This window comes from Crinia signifera, chromosome 7 (genome assembly GCF_055691185.1).
Source record: "Crinia signifera chromosome 7, ASM5569118v1, whole genome shotgun sequence".
NCBI classification, from domain to species: domain Eukaryota; kingdom Metazoa; phylum Chordata; class Amphibia; order Anura; family Myobatrachidae; genus Crinia; species Crinia signifera.
Genome location: NC_139223.1, coordinates 145,893,188 through 145,918,424, shown reverse-complemented (window position 1 = coordinate 145,918,424; position 25,237 = coordinate 145,893,188). Strand labels below are relative to the sequence as shown.

The 25,237-nt window shown below is 47.5% G+C and overlaps 1 protein-coding gene across 1 annotated transcript in view; it reads right to left on the bottom strand.

The window, feature by feature from the left end:
- TTC21B (tetratricopeptide repeat domain 21B) overlaps positions 1 to 25,237 on the bottom strand; it is a 110,492-nt gene that overhangs the window by 51,662 nt on the left and 33,593 nt on the right. The window contains exons 10-14 of the mRNA XM_083153910.1: positions 24,596 to 24,693; positions 13,316 to 13,516; positions 12,444 to 12,573; positions 1,424 to 1,581; positions 73 to 297 (exon numbers count right to left, since the gene is read on the bottom strand). Coding sequence (XP_083010036.1) covers positions 73 to 297; positions 1,424 to 1,581; positions 12,444 to 12,573; positions 13,316 to 13,516; positions 24,596 to 24,693 — 812 coding nt within the window. The remainder of the gene's footprint in view (positions 1 to 72; positions 298 to 1,423; positions 1,582 to 12,443; positions 12,574 to 13,315; positions 13,517 to 24,595; positions 24,694 to 25,237) is intronic.

The following is a 25,237-nucleotide window of genomic DNA, read 5'->3' as shown; positions in this document are numbered from 1 at the left end:
TACTGTACTTATCAATCACCCCTCGTAGTTAACAATATATTTTAACAACTATAAAAGAAGATATTTCTTTACCTGCTCTCCATTCATTCGGTGAGCATCAACGAGCTCCAGGAAAATGGAAACTCTGTCGCTTGCACTGATTTCTACTTTTTTTCCTTTTGATTTTGAAGAGCTTCCGCCTTTTCTCATTCCCGGCAAGTTCATTGCGATTTGCAGCGTTTTAATAGCCTCCTGAATTTCTCCCATTCGTTTCTGGGTCTGGGCTTTTAGAAGGTTGTACAATGGATATTCACGTATCTATAATGATCAAAAAAGAATATTTTATCCTTATTAGGACTAATAATTATAATGGGTTTGTGAGGTTAAACAGTGCTCTTTCTAAAACAGTGTCTATTCTGATGACCTTTTGGGCAGGCTAGATTAAACAGAACTCAACACTAGAGCCATAATCATCTTTTTAGCAAGCTTGCTTTCTATAAATTGGTAGTTTCCTAGAGAAGTTACCACTACAGGCACCAGGAACAGGACCCTTCCAGTTCTTCTAGCTGGGGAGTCCCAAACTGTGGCCCTCAGACATTTTTTTTTAAAGACAAGTAACCTTATCCTCCTTCCATATCATCACTTCTGGTTTAATATATACTGTACACATGAAGCAGAATATATTATCTACTATGTATAACAAAGGGCATAGATCAAAACTACTCTTATAGGGGTGTATTCAATGTCCAAAATAACCTATTCAGATTCAGGGTTAATTTGGCAATTTAGTGCCATCTCCAACAATGCAGATTCGACTTTTAAAAAGTGGAATCCGCAGCAGCGAGTAACGGACGACAAAAGCCAGGACTGAATAGGCTACAGTGATTGGTTTGTTCCATTTTGCTGTTTTTACCTCAACAAAACAAAGTTACATAAAATAAATCTAGGGGAGCTAAAAGATAGTGGAAACTAAGTCCCACACCTGTAATCAGCTACTCCTCTTTAAGAGTTGCTGATTATGGGCCTAATGCAGACCTGAAGGAAAAGCACCTCTTTTCTCAAATGGACAAAACCTGCAGGTGGGGCAGATGTAACATGTGCAGAGAGAGTTAGATTTGGATGGGGTGTGTTCAAACTGAAATCTAAATTGTAGTGTAAAAATAATGCAGCCAGTATTTACCCTGCAAAGAAACAAAATAACTCACCCAAATCTAACTTGCACTGCACATGTTACATCTGCCCCACCTGCAGTGAAACATGTCCATTTGAGAAAAAAAAGGAGCTTTGCGATGAATTACCCTATGTACATTAAGTGTGACTTCCTTCGGGAATCTGCATTGACTCATCAGGGAATAGCTTGAAACTCTTTCTAACCCTATTTATTATTATGGTCTCGACTGAAATAAAATTATATGTAGAGACTGCAATTTTTTTTTCAACTCACCTCAAAGCTGTAACTCAGACAGAGCTCCAATGACTGAGAGCACAGTTTTATATTGTCTTGGGACAAATAAACTTGAGCCATCAAGAGATGGGCATCGGCAAATGAAGGATTATGTTCCAGACAATGTTGAAGATTACTATGAGCTGCTTCAACATCACCTGCAAAAAGAAGGCAGAGAAAGAAGTTAAACAGCCAATACTGTATTTGTAGCCTGCTTCATATCTGAAAATGTACATTTTTGTCTCCAGGTTTTGGGAGGACACTACTCGAACTACAGCGACCACAGGCATCCCCCTTGATACTCTTAATCCAACATTTAGGGGGGTATGCAATCTCCCTCCGCTATTCCCGATGGGGGAAATAGCGGAAGGTCCCTATACAATGCTGTCTTTACCGCCAGCAATTAAGATGGATCACGTCAGAACGAGCCCGACTTTAGATGCTGTCGGGCCCGTTCTGCCGATAACGGGCATGGATTGTCACGCTCCCGGCCGCAGATCGACAAACCACGGCCGTTTCCGTGGACCCGCCCACTTTTCGCCGATTTGCTATTGGCCAAAAACGCAAACGGGCCTGGATCATGGCTGTCGGGAGGGATTGACAGCCGTGATCCGGGATTGCATACCCCCTTATGTATCCTAGCGGCATTTGAGGAGGATACTTTAGATAAACCCACCCAAAGATATGTTGTCAAATTGTGTACATTGATAAAGGTGTGTTCTGCTAGATCGTGGCTAACCTCAACTGGCCCTACATTTGCTGAATGGTTATCTCTGACTAATGAAACTGAGGCAGGAAATATTTGTCTATAGATCTAGACGCTCAGAAAATAAATATTATGATATCTGGAATAAATGGATCGATTCCCCATACATGCACCATTCTGCTGACCCTCAATGATCATTTTAAATGATTTTCCTGTGCTGCAGGAGTGATAACATACAGCATTTCTGTGGTGTAGGCACTTCTTATTACTTTATTTATCTTATTGGTATTCTGGAGCTGATTCCGGCGACTGCCATAATATATACTTGGCGGACGCGGACCGGCTGCATATATTACTTTATTGAACACCATGTAATAACGCACATTACTGTATCCTGATGTTCATCTTTACTGTATATGTATATTGATGATTTACAAGCATGATGTACATATCACAAACTCAACTGTAAAATGGTGTGTACACAAGGGTACAATCAGTATGAGATTTTGCCTATATCGCATGCAGATCGCACAGGTTTTTTACCTTGCAATCCCGACACCAAGAGGCGTGGATGCTCACCATGCAATACAAGTCGCCACCTCTGGGTGGCTAATGCTCCACCAATCTAGCGGTGGATTGATATACTGTGCCGATGGAACGGTATCGACATTCGCCGAGTGGAGCGAGCTTACACAGTATACTACAGTATGAGACGCTCGTGTGTCTCATCGCTGTGGCTCTAACTGTACTGTACAACTGTACTTCTGCTGTGTGCTAGTATAATTGTTGTGTGGGTACTCTTTACTTAGAAGGGCGCCCATCTCGGCCATCTCGGGCATTGAATGCACTAAAAAATCAGGTGCGATGCGACAGACGAGATGCCCGAGATTTCCCATAGGGAACAATGTTAAATGTCTCAATTGACCCGATTTTCCTGTTCAATGCCTCAATTGACCCAATTTTTCCATAGGAAACAATGTTAAATGGGCCACAGAGGCCAAATAGGCACCCTGAAGTGTATAATGGCCACCCGAATTGTTAACGCCACCCCACGATCAACGTCAACCCGAAGCGTGGCGAGCGCAGCGAGCCCGCGAGGGGCGGCGGTACGCGTCCTACGACCTTTTCATACCCCCACTATCCACGTCGGCGTGGAGTTGAGAATAGAAAGTGTGGCGAGCGCAGCGAGCCACCGAGCCCGAAGCGTGGCGAGCGCAGCGAGCCCCGCGAGGGGACGCGGATACCTTCACAGGTATCCGCGTCCCCTCGCGGGCTTCACAGCTGTCCGCGTACCCTCGCGGGGCTCGCTGCGCTCGCCACGCTTCGGGCTCGGTGGCTCGCTGCGGTCGCCACACTTTCTATTCTCAACTCCACGCCGACGTGGATAGTGGGGGTATGAAAAGGTCGTAGGACGCGTACCGCTGCGCTCGCCACGCATCGGGTTGACGTTGATCGTGGGGTGGCGTTAACAATTCGGGTGGCCATTATACACTTCAGGGTGCCTATTTGGCCTCTGTGGCCCATTTAACATTGTTTCCTATGGAAAAATCGGGTCAATTGAGGCATTGAACAGGAAAATTGGGTCAATTGAGACATTTAACATTGTTCCCTATGGGAAATCTCGGGCATCTCGTCGGTTGATCGCACCCGATTTTTTAGTGCATTCAATGCCCGAGATGCCCGAGATTTTTTACTAGCGCCCTTCTAAGTAAAGAGTACCGTTGTGTGTGTACTGTGATAATTAATTTTGTCAATGAATACTACTTAACCATTTAAGTGTCCCAGCGCTAACCTTATGTGCTGAGTCGGCAATAAGAAGGAGGAGTAGAGGCTTTCCTGAAAGCAGCCCTCTCCTAACACATCAGGCGGCGTTGACCACGTATTCAGAGCACAGTGCATTAAAGCTAAATTGCACTTAATCTATTTGGCATACAGATAAGGGAACCTGACTATATTAGTGCTATATGGATAAATGAAAATGTATTTATTTATGAATAGTTTCTTGTATAGCGCACACATATTCTGCAGCGCTGTACAGATAATATTTGATCATTCACATCAGTCCCTGCCCCAGTGGAGCTTACAATTTATATTAAATGAGCTTAAAGCTTAATTTCTCTAGTTTCGGTGGTCCAATTGGCTCAGAACTGGGTTTGTATTTAAGAGGAAACATTTATTTACCAGAAGATATGAACCCCAAGTTTCTGAGACCCCCGGAAAGGGTAAAAGCAAATGGTGGCTCTGAATTAATGGGTCCATTCTAGTCAATGGGGGTAAATTGTGTCTATTTTGCACCCTGATATCTCCGGTTCTATGTGTCCTAGAGACTTGAGACTGGTACCATATGAAAGAGAAGACTCCTGGCTTACAGAGTAGACTAAGTAGTTTATATGACATCAGTAAGGGAAGCAGCAAGCATCCGTAGTTAGGGTCCCCTCCAATTGTCCACCTAATGTAGCTCATTACTACTGAGTACCGCAAATAGGAGATACTGTAAAGAGAGGGTAAAGACAGTGTTTTTGCATCCAGGAATTTAGGGAGGAGCTTTTATGTCTCCCCATTATACTTCTAGAGATATCACTTATAGCTGTAACTGTTACAGTACAATGCAATAAAAGCTGTTCCTGTCTGTGCAGACGCACGGAAATCTTTATAAGGAGGCAGGATTTTTTTGTGTATTAAATACTGTATACTCTAACTGACCTCATATACTATAGCTGTGTTTAAAAAAAATGATCCCTTTATGAATCAAACTCAGGCATACTGTAAAACATGCAGAGTGCCACGCTTATCCACTACTTTACAACACTTGACAAGAGTGGCCAGACTTTCCACTCAGATGCATCCTAGTGCCTTTTGACCAAAACAATGAGACGCATTAGCATCCGTGCCCATGCAGATGCACAGAAAGGTTAATAGGGAGGCAGGAGTTTTTGTGTGCTAAATATTCAGTAACTGACCTACTGTAAATTTGTTGGAAAAAAATAGGTTCCCTTTAATAATCAAACTCAGGCATACTGTACTTTAATGTACAACATGCAGAGCGGCACGCTTATCCACTAGCCTACACACCTGATAAGAGAGGTCTATCTACAGTACTGTAGCTTACTGGACAGTACAGTAGTAGCAAAGTAGTTCCTGTGCTACAGAGCTTTTTAATACTGTAGTCACTTCATGCACACGCTGCAGCACACATTTCACGCATGCACAGTGAAGATTTCAAAAAGTGACACCTGGTGGATGATCACTGGTATTGCACTCATCCGGCAATCGCCAAGCTGTTAAAATGTATTGTGATGCCTTGCGCCGTGGGCCGCCATGGAGGGCTGGCGGTAGAACCGCCATGGGTAGGCTGAATGAGCGGCGCTACATCTGTAAGTCGTCCTTTTGCCACAGAGTATTTATTTTCCATGGCTAGAAATAAAAATAAAATTTCTACCAAGGTGTATTCTATAAAATACTTTCTTATAAAACAACAATAGTGACACTCTAAAGAGTCTTTAGAGAACAATGTCCCTTTCTTCAAGAATAATGGAATAGAACTCTGCAATCCCCAATAGTTAAATGTTATTTTGACCTTTGTATACTGCTGCCTCTATTGAAGATTATATGAAGCTGTAGACTAACACCAATGTCTCCTTAAACTAACTTGCAACGATGCCAATCACTGTGAAAAGGGAACACATGATATAGAAGAAAATAAAATGTCTTGCTGTAGATCTCAAAGTATTTTTGCTGAATATCCCGAAAGCCCCATACACACTAAACTAGTGTTCACTGTAGGATTTTTTTAGGGCAGGGTGCTGATCACCAGCCAGGGCACTTTTTTCAATCGGGAGGGCACATTTTATATTCAAAATTGACATTAGAAACAAAAAAAAAAACATATATAAAGAATTGCACACTGCACTAGGATTACACCCATTAAACATGGTCATACTCTGCTATGCCCATTATTTATTCTGCCATAATGACAATTACACATTATGGCATACACTGTAATGCTTCCTACACATTATACCACACACTATAATACCCTGTACACATGATGGCACACACCGAAAGTTCACAAGAATAAATAAAAGAAAAAGCACTCTCACACGCCAAAAGTTCTCAGTGGCATGTCAGTGCGGTAGGGGGCCAGCTTAAAAGGGGCACAGTGCCACACACAAAAAGGGCAAGGTGCATTTTGAGGTTTTAAAAATGGTCAGGGTGCTGCACCTGCAAAAGAAGCTTAGAGGGAACACTCGTAAACAATATTTGAAAACAATATACGGTACTTGTGTACTTTCACGGCTCCCATCGCATGCCATATGTAGTGGCATGCGATGGGATGCGATTTTTGCCGTTTTAAAGCATTTTTTTTTTAAATTGCATGCAATCGCATCGCATGCGATTTTTAACAGAAATGCATTGAAATTAGTATCAAACATGTTCAATGGCCCGCAAATGTCATTTTTCAGGCTGTACCACGCCCACTATCAACGCGAACCCGAAGCGCGGCGAGCCCGCGAGGGGCGGCGGCACACGTCCTACGACCTTTTCATACCCCCACTATCCACGTCGGCGTGGAGTTGAGAATAGAAAGTGTGGCGAGCGCAGCGAGCCCGAAGCGTGGCAAACCCCGCGAGGGGACGCGGACACCTGTGAAGCCCGCGAGGGGACGCGTATATCTGTGAAGGTATCCATGTCTGCTCGCCACGCTTCGGGCTCGCCACACTTTCTATTCTCAACTCCACGCCGACGTGGATAGTGGGGGTATGAAAAGGTCGTAGGAAGCGTACCGCCTGCGCTCGCCACGCTACGGGTTCGCGTTGATAGTGGGGGTGGTACAGCCTGAAAAATGACATTTGGGGGTCATTGAACATTTTTGATACTAATTTCAATGCATTTGGATGCATTTCTGTTAAAAATCGCATGCGATCGCATGCAATGCGATTTTTTACTATGCGATGGACATCGTGGGAGCCGTGATTGTACACAAGTACCCAATATACAAATGGGGCAGGTCCCATCCTTGCAGGGGATGGCAATGGCGACGCCAGCCACCATCCCCCGCCTGCGCCATATCTATAGCGAGAAGGGGACGCGCGCGTGCGTCCCCTTCCGACAGTGCTTCCAGTCGCTCCCCTGGGTCACCGCCAGCTTGTCGGCGGTAACCCGGGGTCCCCGCCGACTGCCCGCACCCCCCCCCCCCTAACCCTGTCCGTCTCCCTGAGGCGGAGACGGACAGGGTTCCCGTCGCCCCGCCGACGGAGATTGAGACGCACACGCGCCTCTCAGTCAGATGGTGAGGCAGGCTGCTGGCGGATCGCCAGTGCTGATGATGCCAGTTACAATGGAATCCTACCCAGGTTCTGAATAGGGTTGAACACTGGTTGGACTTGGGTCATGGGCGGTGTAAATGGTTCCAACCCATGTTGGGACATCCGGGTTGGGCTGGGGGAGCACATGGGAGATTCTGTCAGCTGTTGCAGGGGAAGGGGGCTGGGGGGGAGCACATGGGAGATGCTGCACTTTTACACCACTATGTGTGCTTGAGCACTGAATACAACTTTTTGAAAACATATTTTACAAAATAAACCAACCAATATTTTTCAATGCGAACTTGTCATGTCTTTTAATTTTTATTTTAAATCAATGAGAGAAGGTTGGCTGGCAGTTTATCAGTCCTAAAACGGACATTTTTAATGTCATCATAGGGAAAAAGGGATTTTTGTAAGAACTTACCGTTCGAATCCCTTTCTCTGATATGGTCCTGGTGACACAGCTTCACATTGGGATGTAGGAGGGTCCGCAGGAGCCAGGCACCTATCCTAAAGCTTTTGGAGGGTAGGCTCCTCCCCTACTGCATCCCAGATTCCTCAGTTCAATCTTTCAAAGCCACTGGAATACATTAACTCAGTACAAACAACTGCACATATTATATGCACAATTTTAAATTTAACTTTTCAACCAATTATAACATGAAACATCATGAACACTGGCATACTTACTGAGCGTAAGGGAGGGATCGCTGTGTCACCAGGACCATATCAGAGAAAGGGATTCGAACGGTAAGTTCTTACAAAAATCCCTTTTTCTCTTTCAATGGTCCTGGTGACACAGCTTCACATTGGGACGTTCCAGAGCCGGTCCTTTTGGGTGGGTACGCTCAGGTCTGCAGTATTCATCACTGCTCGCCCGAATGATGCGTCCACCGACGCGAACTCATGGAACCTATCGAATTTGGCAAAATTATGAACAGATGACCAAGTGGCAGCGCTGCAAACCTGCTCAGCTGTTGCCCCATGTCGAACCGCCCAAGAGGTGGCAACCGACCTGGTGGTATGCGCATTAATCCTGGCCGGTACAGGCCTACCAACTTTTGTATATGCAAACGCAATAACAGAGCGCAACCACCTAGCAATGGTCTGCTTAGAAGCAGGCCAACTAAGTTTGTGTATGTCATACAAAACCAGTAAAGTATCAGTCTTTCTGACACTCTTAACTCTGTCCACATAAACGCGCAAGACGCGCACAACATCCAAATTCCTCAATTTGTCCCTTTTCCTAACAACCCTCTGGGGGTTGAAACACAGGCAGAACAATCTCCTGATTTAGAATAAAAGCAGAGACTACTTTTGGTAAAAATCTAGGGGTACTGTCCGAAAGGCAGCCCTATCATCATGACATATAAGGGAGGAAGACTTGTAGAACAAAGCAATCAACTCCGATATTTTTTTTTTTTTTTTCTGACGCCACCGCCAACAAAATTACCAGCTTGCCTGAAAGGAAACTAAGGTCAACCGACCTTAACGGCTCAAAAGGCGCCTCTTTAAAGGTACTCCAGAGCCAGAGATAATTCCCCTGGCGCTACTGGTTGGTTGTAGGGAGGTTTCAATAGATAAACCCCCTGCAGGAAGGTCTGTACTTCTGGTTCTAACGCAATCCTTCTTTGGAAAGAAAAATTGACACGGTCGAGATATGTACTCTGAGTGACTGAAGGCCTAACCCAGAGGAAAGGCCCTCCTGTAAAAAACTCCAACAATTTAGCCATTTTAAATCTCGATGTGCGTGACCTCTGTCTTACACACCACCAAATATAGGTCTTCCAGGCCCCAAAATAATTTACAGAAGACACTGACTTTCTGGCTTTCCTCATTGCGTTAACCGCCTCTGAGAATCCTATATTCCTCAAAAATGGCGTTTTCAACAGCCAGACCGTCAAAATTAATCGAGCTGAATCCAGCTGGTTGAACGGTCCTTGTTTTAGAAGGTCTGACCTCAGAGGTAGACGCCACGAGTCCACAGAGAATCTCTGAAGCCTCGAGTACCAGGATCTCCCTGGCCAATCTGGGGCCACTAAAATTACTGGAATTGTCTGGGCCTGTATTGTTTTCAACTCTCTTGCCAGCATTGGAACTGGCGGAAAATCATAAAGAAGATTCCCCTCCCAGGGGATAGTCATGGCATCCACTGCTTCTGCCAGTGGATCCCACGTCCTGTCATACAACCTGGGTACCTGATGGATGAACCTGTATGTCTTCAGGTCCCTATCCGGGGTTTCCCCTTATTGTAATCTAGTGGAATACTTGTGGATTCAGCCTCCATTTTCCTTCCATCAGTTTCTCCCTGCTCAGGAAGTCGGCCTCTATATTCTCCACTCCTGGTATGAAGATTGCTGATAATGCTAGAACATTCTGTTCCGCCCACAAGAAGATTCGGGACACCTCCCACATGGCCAGATTGCTGTGTGTGCCTCCCTGGTGATTCAGATACGCCACAGCTGTGACGTTGTCGGTCTGAATGCCTAAAAGGGAGCTCTTGTAATCTTTTCTCCCGCCAGAGAAAACCTCTTCCACACAGCCCTCAGTTCCAAGATGTTGATCAGTAAGGCAGACTGTAAAGTATCAGTCTTTCTGCTCTAAAGTCCACAAGCCCTGCAGACGCAGGTCCACGACTACTGCCCCTCAGCCTCTGAGACTGGCGTCGGTAGTGACTACCAACCAGCTCCAGGACTGCAGGAACCGACTCCCCCGAAGGGAATCCACCTCCATCCACCATTTTAGGAAGGATCGAGTTTCTGAAAACAACACCATTTGTTCTGACCTCATGGTCTGAGTGTTCCCTGTCCACTGGGACACTCTAGAGTGGAACCTGACTAACTGTAACGTCTCGAAAGACGCCATCATCTTCCCCAGCAGTTTGAGGCACCTCCATACTGCTGTGCTCTGAGACCCTAGGATCTCCTGTACCAAGGCAGCCAGATCCCTGGCCTATGCCTCTGGTAGAAACACCCAATGCAACTGGGTATCCAGACCAATCCCCAAGAATTGGAGTCTCTGTGACGGCACCGATTGAGATTTTTGTAAATTTAAAAGCCAGCCGTGAATCTGCAAAACCTGATGGTTTCTGCCAAGTGACTCTTCACTTGTCTGCTGACTCCGCTTTAAACCGCAGGTCGTCCAAAAATGGAATAACCATGATTTCCCTAAGTCGAAGCACATCCGCCATTTCTGACATTATTTGGTGAATACCCTTGACGCTGTGGCCAGACCGAAAGGCAACGCCTGTTATTACAGGAGAAGGTCTCCTATTGCACACCCTGATGTTCCGAGTGCATAGGAACCTGCAAGTATGCGTCCTGGACCTTCATGGACGCTAAAAATTCTCCCTGGTCCCGGCTTAGCAGCACAGACCGTAGAGACTCTATTTTGAAATGGTCCACCCACAAATGGCTATTAATGCCTTTAAGTTTAGGATCAGCTGAAAGACCCGTCTGGTTTGGGCACCAAAAAACAGAGTGAAATAAAAGCCTTTTTTCCCTCCGCTCTGGGGACCGGGACTACCACACCCTTCTCTAAAAGAGAATGAGCCGCTCCCAAGAGAGCTGTACGGAGTCGAGCCTCCTTTGGTAGTGGTGTAGGAATGAACCTTCTCGGTGGAAGAACTTTGAAGGGAATCTTTTAACCCTGGGTTATATTTCTAACCCAAGCGTTCCGGTCTAACAGTGCCCCTGCGTCTTTGAACAGTGACAGACGTCCCCCCTCCTTAAACACCGCCGGGCAAAACCCCTGGCAGTATGCGGAGGATTTTTCCTCTCCTTTGGTTTCTTATAAAAAGAACCCAATTTTTGACTTTGGGGCCTTGCCCCTGGAGGACTGAGACTATCCCTTAAAAGACTGTTCTCAAAAGGACGCACCTCCTCTAGGGGAGGGCCGAAAGGATGGCCTGAAAACAGAAAACCTTGATGTCTGCTTTTCAGAATGGGGAAAGCGAAGCCCAGGAAATCCAATCACTGTCAGGATCTGTAAGCCAGCTCAGCTCCGCTGCAAGCGTTCTGAATGGCGCCAAAACAGAGTGAGGGAAGGGACCAAGTCCCTGCTGCTGCGGGGTCTGTGACTTTTGGCGCCAACTACCCCCAGACAGCCGCTCCCATTGTAGGATCTCCTCGTTCCAGTATCTCCCCCTCAGCTGGGGACCACTCGGAACATGCCTGTAACAACACTGCTGTCCTCTCATATCAGGAGCTCAGTGTGTAAGCTCCGCAGAAAATGGCCGCCGCCATCACGGAGCGCCTGTCCCCCATGATCCCCACCTAGCGTGAAGCCGGTTTCAGAGCGCTCCGGAGCCCAGGCAGCTTCTTAAAAGAAGCTGTAAGCGCTGCACAGGGAGGCCAGACAGCGTCTCCCTCGTGCACAGTGAGCTGACAGGACTCGCTTCTGTCAGCTCCTGCTGCGCTAGCAGTGTGAGGATTCACTAATGAGAATCCTCACACTGTGCCTACCTAGCTAGTGTAGAAGTTAATAAAATAATAAAAACCCTAACTAACTCTACTCCTTCGGCTGCTCCAGCAGCCCTTTAGAATAGCACCCACTCCAGTGGGCACCTAACACGAACTGGGGAATCTGGGATGCAGTAGGGGAGGAGCCTACCCTCCAAAAGCTTTAGGATAGGTGCCTGGCTCCTGCGGACCCTCCTACATCCCAATGTGAAGCTGTGTCACCAGGACCATTGAAAGAGAAAAGCAGGGCTGACCCAGGTTCAGTGTAAACGGCGCAGACCTGGGTCACAGTGCTGTGTAAATGGGGTATGAAGCTGGGTCCAACCCTGGAAGCTCCCTTGTTCAAAAAACCGAAATATGCCAAGAAACATAAAGTACAAAATATCAGTCAGTAATCTATAACCTTCAACTCGAAAAATTATATATATATGTGATGCAAAAATGGTTAATCTTCTGAAACGGAAAGACACAATTTTAAATGGAAAGTGTTCCATGTTATGAAGATAGACACTGTAGATAGGTGGGGATATAAGAAGTTTTTGACATACCTGACAAGTATTTCACCTTTGCAATAAGAAACACAGCTTGATGGAGACCAGGAGCCGTCTTAACTACAGTTTCCAGGACAGAAGAGCACTGTTTTAGCAGGGGAGACACCGGCTGGCCTGGAGTGGGAGGCTGGGAAGATAAGGACATATTACATGGTCAGTGATATTAACGCTCTATAACAGACTATGCAAAAGGTAAAAGAGATGAGAGAGAGAGAGGGGGAGAGAGAGAGAGAGGGGGGGAGAGAGAGAGAGAGAGGGGGAGAGAGAGAGAGAGGGGGGGAGAGAGAGAGAGAGAGAGAGAGAGAGAGAGAGGGGGGGAGAGAGAGAGAGAGAGAGAGAGAGAGAGAGGGGGGGAGAGAGAGAGAGAGAGAGAGAGAGAGAGAGGGGGGGGAGAGAGAGAGAGAGAGAGAGAGAGAGAGAGGGGGGGGAGAGAGAGAGAGAGAGAGAGAGAGAGAGAGGGGGGGAGAGAGAGAGAGAGAGAGAGAGAGAGAGAGAGAGAGAGAGAGAGAGAGAGAGAGAGAGAGAGAGAGAGAGAGAGAGAGAGAGAGAGAGAGAGAGAGAGAGAGAGAGAGAGAGAGAGAGAGAGAGAGAGAGAGAGAGGGAGAGAGAGAGGGAGAGGGAGAGGGAGAGGGAGAGGGAGAGAGAGAGGGAGAGAGAGAGAGAGAGGGAGAGGGAGAGGGAGAGGGAGAGAGGGAGAGAGAGAGAGAGAGAGGGAGAGAGAGAGAGAGAGAGGGAGAGGGAGGGAGAGAGAGGGAGAGAGAAAGAAAGAAAGAAAGAAAGAAAGAAAGAAAGAAAGAAAGAAAGAAAGAAAGAAAGAAAGAAAGAAAGAAAGAAAGAAAGAAAGAAAAGAAAGAGAGTACTTTATTCACCTGGTTAGGGCAACATATGAGATATTCCCTTATTATTTCAATTAAGAAATCTGGGTTTAGTTTCTCAAAATATTGGATTCCCAGTGGCAGCCCTTGCAGAGAGGAGAAGTGATGGTCGAGGACATCATTTAACAAGTGGATGACTTCTTCCTGTTTTTTCTGCTTTTTTATAGCCATAACAGCTTGTAAGTAAGATAATTCCTGAATAAAGAAGAAAATATGAAAAATATCGTAATCCAACACAATGTGCGGACACAAAATAGCTCACTAATGTAATATTCCTCTATATGCTCTGCCGTGAAATAATGTCATCCGAGCTAGGAACTAATGGTATGGCTGTTAACATGTAGCCTAGTCATACATGGGTAGTGAGCTTGTCTACCCAATGAGATATTTCCTAGTCTCTGGCTCAAGTGAAGCTTTTTGGAGCCGTTGCCTGTCTATTACCAACCTAATGAGTGCAAAGAGGCTCCGCTTCAATAATGATCCCGAATATTTCTTCCAGCTCTTTGAGGATCTTATAGCGGAGGGTGGATGAGTGGAAATCGTGGTGACCTTTGATAAAAATATTTCTGTTGCCATGAATTAAAGCAACAGCACTGGCTTGGGAACCAAAAAGAGACCCACACACAGGCTTGGGAACCTGAGACAAAGAGACCCACCTACAGGCTTGTGAACCAGAGACAAAGAGACCCACCTACAGGCTTGGGAACCTGAGACAAAGAAACCCACCCCACCCGTGGCTGTTATTGCATGGCTATCGGGCGTGGCCCCTTGGTGATGGGGTTACCAGTTCTTTATGAATTGGTAGTGGCACAGCCACCATGGAGCAACACAATATTAATTTTGTTATTGTTAAGTCAGAATCTACTACTTATTTATTTAGCACCCTCTAGAACACAGGTCTTCAACCTGTGGCCCTCCAGATGTTGTGGAAATACATGTCCCATCATACCCTGACAGTTTTGGCATGCCCTTTAGGAAAAAATAGGATTTATGGTCTTACCTTGATAAATCCCTTTCTTTGAGTCCATAGGGGGCACAGGAGTTCACGCTGGGTATGAGAGGTGAGGTAGCAGAGCGTGCACCAAAGGGTTACAAAAATGTACCCAGCATGCTCCCTGCCTCCCTTCTCCCTCATAACCCGCCCCCTGACCCTGGGTCACCAGTTTCGTTAGCAAGCCCAAGGTAGGAGCAGAGCCAGAGAAGAAGGAAGAGCAAACGCACACCCACATAGCATACAGGCCCTAAAGCCATGGAACTTTCCTACATAGGAAGCCCCGCTACCAGGTGCGTCTGGGAGGGCGTCCTGTGCCCCCTATGGACTCAAAGAAAGGGATTTATCAAGGTAAGACCATAAATCCTATTTTCTTTTTCGTCCACTAGGGGGCACAGGAGTTCACGCTGGGATGTCCTAAAGCTGTCCCCTCACGGGTGCTGGACGCTCCTGGACTGCGGAAAGCACATGTCTACCAAACTGTGCATTAGCCGATGCAAAGGTATCAAATGCATAAAACTTGATAAAGGTCTGGGAAGAGGACCAAGTAGCCGCCTTACAGAGCTGTTCAGCCGAGGCGCCTCGATTAGCGGCCCAGGATGAACCCACAGACCTGGTAGAATGTGCAGTAATCCCCTCCGGGGGAGTAATCAGTGCGGAAAGATACGCTTGGCGAACCACTGATCTGAGCCATCTCGCCAAGGACTGTTTGGAAGCGGGCCAGCCCCTCTGATTGGCCCCATAAAACACAAACAGTGAACCCGACTTACAAGTTGACTTAGTCCTGCGAAGATAAATCTGCAACGCACGGACTACATCAAGAGAAGCTTCAGCTTCAGAAGAACCTGGAAAAGAAGGCACCACTATTTCCTGGTTAAGGTGAAACTCAGACACCACCTTTGGATGAAAATCCAGTTTGGTACAAAGAACCGCCCTGTCCGGGTGAAATACCAGAAAAGACGGTTTCCATTATAATGCACTCATGTCAGACCCCCTTCGTGCTGAGGAAATAGCCAACAAGAAGCCACCTTCCAGGATTTCAGATCCACCTCCTCCTGAGGCTCGAAAGGAGACGATTGAAGTGCCCGGAAAACCTCTAAAGAGGGACACCTCAACAGCCAGCCCGTCAAAGCCAGGCGACTCAAATCCGGGTGTTGGAATGGCCCCTGTGAAATTAGGTCTGGACGCAGAGGTAGACTCAGAGGAGAGGCTACCAACAGGTTCCATAGATCCGCGTACCAACCTCGACGGGGCCAATCTGGGGCCACTAGGATCATCATTCCTCCCTCCTTCCTGAACTTCCACAGAAGGCGAAGTAGGAGTTGAAACAGGGGGAAAACGTACACTATCTTGCCGACTTAAAAAGTCTGCCTCAAAATTGAGAACCCCTGGGATGAAGACTGCAGAGATTGCAGAAATCTGCTTCTCCGCCCACCTGAATATCTTGGAGACTTCTTTTATCGCTCCTTTGCTGCATGACCCGCCCTGCCTGTTGATAAAGGCCACAGGCGTGGTGCTGTCGGACCGGATCTTTACAGGGCACCCTCGGATGAGGGACCCCAACCTCTGAAGAGCCAGAAGAATTGCTCTCAATTCCAGGAGATTGATCGGAAGGCGACTCTCCTGAGCCGTCCAGCGACCCTGAAAAGATTGAGAATTGCAAACCGCTCCCCAGCCCCGTAGGCTGGCATCCGTGGTAAGCAAGACTCAGGTTGGAATCCAAAACGGGCGGCCCTGAGACAAGTTGTCTGTCTTTAACCACCATGTGAGAGACAGGCGAACCTTCGGGGGCAGTGTGATCAATTGACTCCTTAGACGAGTATGATCTCCTGTCCACTGGCTGAGAGTGTAAAGCCGAAGTGGGCGCGAGTGAAACTGTGTATACTCTACCATGTCGAAGACACCACCATACACTTGTGTACTGAGACCCTTCTGTGACCTATAAGGGAATGAATCTTCCTCTGAAGGGAGTGGATCTTATCCTCTGGAAGATATACTCTCTACAACCGAGTGCCCAGCCGAGCTCCCAAGTGAAGTGTCCTTTGGGAAGGAGTAAGAAAGGATTTCTTCCAGGTTATCCTCCAACCGTGAGATAACAGAAGTGTAATCACAACCTGCAAATGACTCCGTAGTAGGTCTGGGGACTTTCCAAAATCAGTGGGCCGTCCAGGTATGGAATCATCCGAACCCCCAGCCGGTGCAGGTGTGCAGCCCTGACCGCCATCACCTTGGTGAACACCCTGGGAGCCGTAGATAGACCAAAAGGTAGCGCCCTGAACTGGAAGTGTTCGACCCGAAGGGCGAACCTCAAAGTGCTCATGTTCCTGTCGGATGGGGATGTGAAGTATATCTAGCGAGGCCATGAAGTCCCCTGGCACCAGTGAGAGAATGATCGAACGCAGGGACTCCATGCGAAACTTCGGCACTCGCAGAACAATAGTGAGCGACTTCAGATTCAGGATAGGACGGTGAGAACCATCCAGTTTGTGAATCAAGAATAGGGTGGAGAAGAACCCCTGACCCCTCTGCTCCTGAGGAACTGGAACAATGACGTTCGAGTCCAAAAGAGAGCAGATGGAAAGCTGTAGCACTTGTTGTTTCGCTGGGTCCTTTGGAAGACCCGTGCAAAAATAACACTGAGGAGGGGGGAACCGGAATGTCAGGGCATAGCCCCTGGATACCACCTCCCTGACCTGTTTAGCCACTGGACGTCTGGTAGCCCAGGGCTGCTTGGTGCAGGGCTTGGCTCCCTTAGTGGATGAGGAAAATCTAGAGGAAGGACTAGTGCCGTCGGACAAACCTCTCTCCACCTTGCCCGCCCACTCAGACACTGCCTTGGCCACCCATGACGCGGCAAGCGTGGTACACCCAATGGCCCCTGCCTGTGAAAAGTAGTCCTGAGGAAATTCTCAGAGGGGTCCTTCAAAGATGAAGAATCCGAAATGGGCAGTACTGAAGCGCGAGCTAATCGCGCAACATGATCATCCGCCAGGGGAGGATTTTCCCACTTAGCCCTCTCTGTGGGAGGAACAGGTTAAAAAGTAGTAAGTCGCTTGGAAAGCTGGAACTTTCTAAACGGTTGAGACCACGCAGTCTCCAATAAATCCTCCATGAGGGCCGAAGGCGGGAGCTGGGCCGATACTTTCTTAAGACGCTTAAAAAGCAGGTCTTTACTTTTAGGGGCAGGAGCCTCATCCTCCCTCTGGAGGACTGCCTTAACCTCCTGCATCAGAGACTCTACCTCCACTGAGGACAAAGTGTCATCGGCCCCTGCGGATTCCACCACTGAGCTGGAATCCGAATCGGAACACGGAGAACCCGCATCGGGACTCTGCTGCCTACACTGCCTCCTGGAATCCCTGCCCGCCCGAGTAGCCGTCAACCCCTGCACAGATTGTGCAAAGGATTGCCACCAAGGGGGCGCTACATAAGCAGGAGCTGCCCCAACACTGGTGCTGGCCACTGCCACAGGGGGCATGGGCACAGGGGGCAGGAGGTAAGGAGTTGACAAGCGGTCAATATGTCAATACCTGAGTCAAGGTCGAAGCCCAGGCCGGTTCCTGCTGTGAAGGCAGCAGAAGATCTGCTTCCAGGGCCAAACACCTGGAACAGATATCCTCCTCCTGCCGAGAGAGTATGTCCACACATACCCTACAGGTACGCTGCATCGGAGATGGAGTCTCCTTGCCAGGTTTCGCCTTAGGCATACTGTCCATGATAAAAGACAAAAAACACCAGCAGTTACAACACTGACACCCAAGCAACACACTTGCAGCCTTACCCACAAAGCTTTAGCAAAGCCATTTGGTATGGGCAGATAAACTCAACAATTCAGCAAGCTGAAAGGGAGACACCGTATATGCAAAGCCAATACTATGAATGGTGACAGTGTTTCAAACTTTCATCTCTTCCAATGATATTGGAAGGAAGACAGCATCAGAGTACCAGCCGCAGGAGAGGATAAATACCAAAAACACCAGGCTCCAGAAGCAGGGTGTGGGGGAGAATCCCAGCAGCCTCCATCACTAAACCCAGCAAGTGCCAGAATGGCTGCTGATTAGGACCTTAATGAGGAGCTGGGACACCTGGGGCAAAAATATATATATATATATATATATATATATATATATATATATATATATATATATATATATATATTTATTTTATTTTTTTGGGGGGGGGGGGAATTGTAGGAGGAAATCGGAGTACCCGGAGGAAACCCACTAAAGTACGAGGAGAATATACAAACTCCGCACAGTTAGGACCATGGTGGGAATCGAACCCAGGACCTCAGTGCTGTGAGGCAGTAATGCTAACCATTACACCCTCCGTACTCCTACAGCACCTGGTGTTCCTATGTGGTCACCCACTCAAGTACTTACCAGGCCCAATATACAGCATTAGCTGTAGATCCCAGGCTGTCTTCAAGCTTCCAATGATATTGGAAATAAGACATCCGCAAAACTCAACAATCCAGCCCGCAGCAGGAGAGGAGAAATACCACACACACACACCAGGCTCCAGGAGCAGGGTGTGGGGGAGAATCCCAGCAGCCTCTGTCTCTAAACCCAGCAAGTGCCAGAATGGCTGCTGATTAGGACCTTAATGAGGAGCTGGGACACCTGGGGCAATCCATCACCTGGTGTTCCTATGTGGTCACCCACTCAAGTACTAACCAGGCCCAATATACAGCATTAGCTGTAGATCCCAGGCTGTCTTCCAGCTTCCAATGATATTGGAAAAAAGACATCAGCAAAACTCAACAATCCAGCCAGCAGCAGGAGAGGAGAAATACTACACACACACCAGGCTTCTAGGAGCAGGGTGTGGGGGAGAATCCCCGCAGCCTCCGTCTCTAAACCCAGCAAGTGCCAGAATGGCTGCTGATTAGGACCTTAACGAGGAGCTGGGACACCTGGGGCAATCAGAGAGCAAGCCTCAGCACTTCCCCAGGGGTGGGGGAGGGACTAACCTACAGCACCTGGTGTTCCTATGTGGTCTCCCACTCAAGTACTAACCAGGCCCAATATACAACATTTCCAATGTGTATGGCTGTAGGTTCCCAGGCTGTCTAACCTCCCCCTCAGGCATCAACCCCCGGGACATAGCCTGACTAATTGTCCCTGGTGATCTAGTGGAAAGGTGGAGCAGTCCAGACCCTCACTGCCTGCCCCCCCGCTGACTCCCATACAAACGGGGGGGGATCGCTGCTAGACGCGGCTCCCTGCAAGCAGGGAACCGCCGCTTACCTGCCCGGGGACGGAGTGCAGCATACGGGAGCCTCCGAGAGAGGGTCCCGCGACGGAAGTCCCCAGCCCAGTCGCCAGCGCTGCCGTCGCCGCCGCCGAGTGATGGAGCTGCGCTGCCGGTGATTCACTAAAAGAGCACCTGCCGCAGCAGCTCTAACCCATGGCTGTTCTAACAGCCGCGATAATGGTGCTGCTCTCTCCTTGGCACCAAAGAAAAAACTGGTGACCCAGGGTCAGGGGGCGGGTTATGAGGGAGAAGGGAGGCAGGGAGCATGCTGGGTACATTTTTGTAACCCTTTGGTGCACGCTCTGCTACCTCACCTCTCATACCCAGCGTGAACTCCTGTGCCCCCTAGTGGACGAAAAAGAAAATGTGGCAATGCATGTTGGAACATGTAGTTTCACAACATCTGGAGGGCCACAGGTTGAAGACCCATGCTCTAGAAGATAGTAGACAGGATCTGTTTGGTTGCCCAAAGCAACATCACATGTGAAGTAGAATACACATCTTAGTAAATTTCCCCCCTTGTATAATACATACCTCCCAACATGACACAATGTTCTGTTTCAAGCGGTCCTTGAAGTGACAGCGAAACCATACGGAGAGTACGATTTAGAGTACCATCAACAAGCACAGCCGCAATCTAGAGAGGATCCCCCAAGCCTTACAGTCCTCACAAAAAAAACTGGGACACCTCCAGCAGCATATTGGATTACAATATTGGACTCCATCCATCTCCCTCCTCCATTAGTGCTGGGACTTTGAGTGACCAGAGCAGGATATATATTATATTTCTATCTCCATTGACAGGTCCTTTTTAAAAACAACATTGCCACACAATATATTTTTATCTTTGTATTTTTATTAATAAATATGTTTTGTAATACCATCTGATTGCATCATTACAAGAGCGCTGCATATCCTCTTTTCGCTTAGCACTCTTGACGGATTTAGTCTGCAAGGTTTGCTTTAGGCTCTGAACGAAGGCCAACAATGAACTTGCCCATGCTCGAGAGAGGTGGGTGCTGAACCCATTTGGGTCATGGGCGATACCATAGACTGCTGGGGTGGTGCAGACGACAGTTTATCTACTTGCTGCACCATCACCTGAATCAGGGGCGCTGCCTATGCTGGCTCTTGAGAAGAGGCTGAAGCTGCAGGCAGTCTTTGCGCATTGTAGCAACTTGCACACAAGCTGTACTGTACCTGATCCTGAGGGGACAAACCAGCAGCACATGATGCACATGACAGTAACACTGGTGCCCCTGCGTTTTTATGATAATTGCCACTAGACAACATAGCACAGGACCAAATACACAATGCCTAGCAGCAGCACTAATTGAGAATAGCTGACCTGCTGCCCACAGCCTCAATGCAGAAAAATACAAGACAACCCATTTGTTTACATTTAAAACTACATATACTATGTATCCTAATTTCAGGCTTCCAGATTAATCTATGGAGTGTGTGTTCTATGCAGTGGTGCAAATAGAGATTTTTTTCTTAAAGGGTACGTGTGCTGCTGCTTAATGCCTCCCCCCCCCCCCCCTGTGGTGCTGCTGCTTAATGTCCCCCTGTGCTGCTGCTGCTGCTTAATGCCCCATGTGCTGCTGCTAATGCTTAATGCCCCCTGTGCTGATGCTGCTTAATGCCCCCTGTGGTGCGGATGCTGCTTAATGCCCCCTGTGGTGCGGATGCTGCTTAATGCCCCCTGTGGTGCTGATGCTGCTTAATGCCCCCTGTGGTGCGAATGCTGCTTAATGCCCCCTGTGGTGCGGATGCTGCTTAATGCCCCCTGTGGTGCGGATGCTGCTTAATGCCCTCTGTGGTGCTGATGCTGCTTAATGCCCCCTGTGGTGCTGATGCTGCTTAATGCCCCCTGTGGTGCGGATGCTGCTTAATGCCCCCTGTGGTGCGGATGCTGCTTAATGCCCTATATAGCAGTGGTGCTGATGCTGCTTAATGCCCCCTGTAGTGGTGGTGCTGATGCTGATTAATGCCCCCTGTAGCGGTGGTGCTGATGCTGCTTAATGCCCCCTGTAGCAGTGCTGCTGATGCTGCTTAATGCCCCCTGTAGAGGTGCTGCCGATGCTGCTTAATGCCCCCTGTAGCAGTGCTGCTGATGCTTAATGCCTTCTGTAGTGGTGCTGCTGCTTAATACCACCTGTAGTGCAGAGACTCACCCCTGTAGTCCGGGTCCGTCCTCCGCCTCCACCACTAAGTATGAGAGCGGATCACGGTAGCAACCATTTCGTCAACTATGACTTGCATAAAAACCATTACAAAATGGCTGAAGATTCAGAAAAGTGCTGGAAAAGTAATTTCTTATAGAAAATATTTTGAATTTATAAGTTTAATAATGCAATGTTGACAGTACAGAGAGCAAGGACAGCCAGCTAGTCTCTACAATATGAAAAACCACATGATATGAGGGCCACGCATTGTTTCCTAGAAACAAGGAAGTTGGGTGATGGGTGAATTATGACAATATGATTGAAAGCAATGCTTGCCAATAAGACTCAATGCTTATGATTAATTAATTAATTAATGTGATCAGAGCTAAAGAAAGGAAGGAGCGGCAGTTGAGGAAGAACAGGCAAGCACAGGGGTTAGAGGAAACTATGAATGAGGTTTAATGGCTGATCACTGTCCTTGATAGGTTTCCATTTTGATTTGATCGAGAATTTTTGTTTACGTATAAGCCAATCAATGTTATGTTTTGTGTGTTAGTCTGCATTTTCAAATCCCTGTAATCAAGCTATCTTTCAAGTAAAGCATTGTCATACATTTTTTACAAGTTTATGTTGACATGCAATTATTTCAGCGTTTGCCGTTATATTTAAGTATTATAAAGTAATTATTTAATTCTGTTTTATCAGCCCGCAAATACAAGTCATATTTGCGAGCCCAGGAGAAATCATTTGAGGTGATCAGAATCAGGCCCTATGTTTGACTGAGTGTGTAAATGAAGCAGAAAAGATTGTACTGGAAAAAAGAGTCCGTTGTTACATTGTAGAATCTCATGTGCAAATTCAGAGACTCACTCGCACTCACATATACAAGTGTCACATATCAGATTAGCCAGCATAATCTCCTTATGCGTATTAGTCACATGGGGCCTTATTCTGGTCGATGCGTAATTTTCCAAATTCTTTCGGATGGCTTTTTTAGCTGTCTGCGCATGCGTGGGCAATGCTATGCGCATGTGCCACGCAAGGTCTCCGTACTCGTTCTCACTAATACCGTACATAAAAGTGCACCGTATTCACTCGGGAAATATGGGCGTAATATGGGCGTCATTCGGAAGTACACAGGGGCGTAGTCTCAAAGTGGGCTAAACTGGGCGTAAACATGGGCGTACACGAGGGAGTGCACTAATTCTGGTAGGCGTGCATTCGGACAGAACACCGACTGCACACGAACCAAAAGGCAGGAAATATGCGGTCTTCATAAGCAAGTATTGCTTTGCAGACACCACTCGGTCATGCGCTAGGCATTCGGAACGCCCAATCAGTGCGGCCGCACCTGAACCAATGCCAGCTGAACACAATACAATCCACTCCTTTACTCATTACTTACACTCTTTTCATTGCTTCAATTGGAACCATTGCAGCTTAAATGGACCATTACAAAACACACAAATATATGCTGAAAGCACGGCTGCATATTTTACACACATTTTGACTGTATATACCTGTTGGTAAGTTTGCTTTAGTAGTATTAAAACCTAGATAAAGGGGTGAAAATGAATAAATAGCACTTCACATAATGTAAGGGTTAATGTCTGTAATGGATGTGGTAGTAATGTGTTTAAGTATCTATTAGGATTTAATTCAAAACAAACACTTTTTAATAAGGTTGGCTAATTGCATAAGTGGGCCATGTGACCGATTTCTGAGTACAGATAATAGTGGTTAGTTTTGCGATAATACACGGCATCGGTGCGTACGGGCAGGTTCCCGTCCGTTCTGACGCGGTAAGACCGTGCAGACACTGTAAGACCGTGCAGAATATGTGTGTGTCCACCGCACACGCAAGGATTGGATGTCGTCCGTAAACACGCCCTCTTCTTAAAGTGTGAGTCCGTCCGAATGCGGAGGACCGGTGGGCGTTTCTTCATGGCGGACCGTTTCGAAAGAATTCGGAAATTTACGCACCAACCAGAATAACCTCCGTTGTGAGGTGAAAAAGTCACATTTTGGCAAAAAAGGAGCCTGACGTCAGCAAAGTCGAGAGACCTAGTGGCTCACTGGCTCCAGGCATCTTGCGCTACATGAGGTTAGATGTATGTACAAATTTACGGTCTGCATTCTTATGAATAATGGCTCAGGCCACAAAGCAGCCTATTACCCCCTCTGTATGTGATGGATACATTTTATAAAAAATCCTCTTACTTTACAAAGTTAAGGGAATAAAACCACAAGGTAATAAGATACAAACCCTTTATAACACAAAACAGTATATTACATTTTCAGTATAAAATATGAAACATATACATGTCTATTACACAGTATACCTTCCAACAGGGTTGCCGACAGGGGGGGCCCTGGGTACAGCTGTCCCGAGCCCCGGCCTCTGGAGGGTACCAGGCAGCTGCCCAAATCCCCCCCTGCACCCAACCTCTGCACCCAGCCTCCCCCACCTGGCGGCCAGGCACGCACAATACACAGTGCAGCCTGCAGTGTGCCGAGCCTAGGATACAGAGGGGCTCGGCGCTCTGGAGGCTGTACTGTGCAGTGTGCGCTCCAGACCTGTCCGTGGACACTGAAGGAGCCGGAGGATGATGCGCAACACGGGTGATGGTAAGAAATGGGGACGGGGTAGGGGAGGCAGGGTGCTGGCAGGTGGGGGCGGGCACCCGGAGGTATGGCGCTGTGCCGCTGGGGGCCTGGACTGTAGGTCAGTCCCGGGCCCCAACATTTCTAGTGGCGGCCCTGCCTTACAATGATGTGAATGAACACCTGCAGTTCCCAGGCTGAAAACGATCAAGCCAACATATATACAGTATATGGTTTTATGCATGTTGGACTCACCCCAGATTTTCCGATAGACTGTTGAATCTCCGTCAAAAATTCCAGCTGCTGATCAGCATATTGTAGCTGTCCCTCACTTATCTGACATCGAATAATACCTACAAATGATTACAGAATGCATTATTTTTCATATTATTTAGCCATTTCCAGATCACTGTGCTGCCAATAAGACTAATGCATGAGCCCCAGTGCTACCATGAAGCTGGAAAAACACTTCTGGCATGGATCCACTGAAAGCTTTCATGGTCAGATTGCTATTTGGTTGTTCATGGGCAATAAGAATTTACACTGACAGTACAAATTCTCACTGTGACCCATTGAGTAGGTTCTATAAGGTAGGCTCCACTGGTTTCTTGGGAAAAAGTCTGTGTTCTGCCGAGATGGACCTGTCATTATAACAGCCTATTAGTCCTATAACTCTTATAATGGGTGTGGTATAGGGGTCCGACAGTCGGGATCCCGACAGTCATTAGCCCAACGTCGGGATCCCGACTGCCCGGACTCAGACAGCATGGTGAGCGCAACTAAGCCCCTTACGGGCTCGCTGCGGGCACGGTAGCTCGCTATGTGAGCAACCTATTCTATTCTCCCTCTATGGGGGTCGTGGGCCCACATGAGGGAAAATAGCAGGTGGCCGTCAGG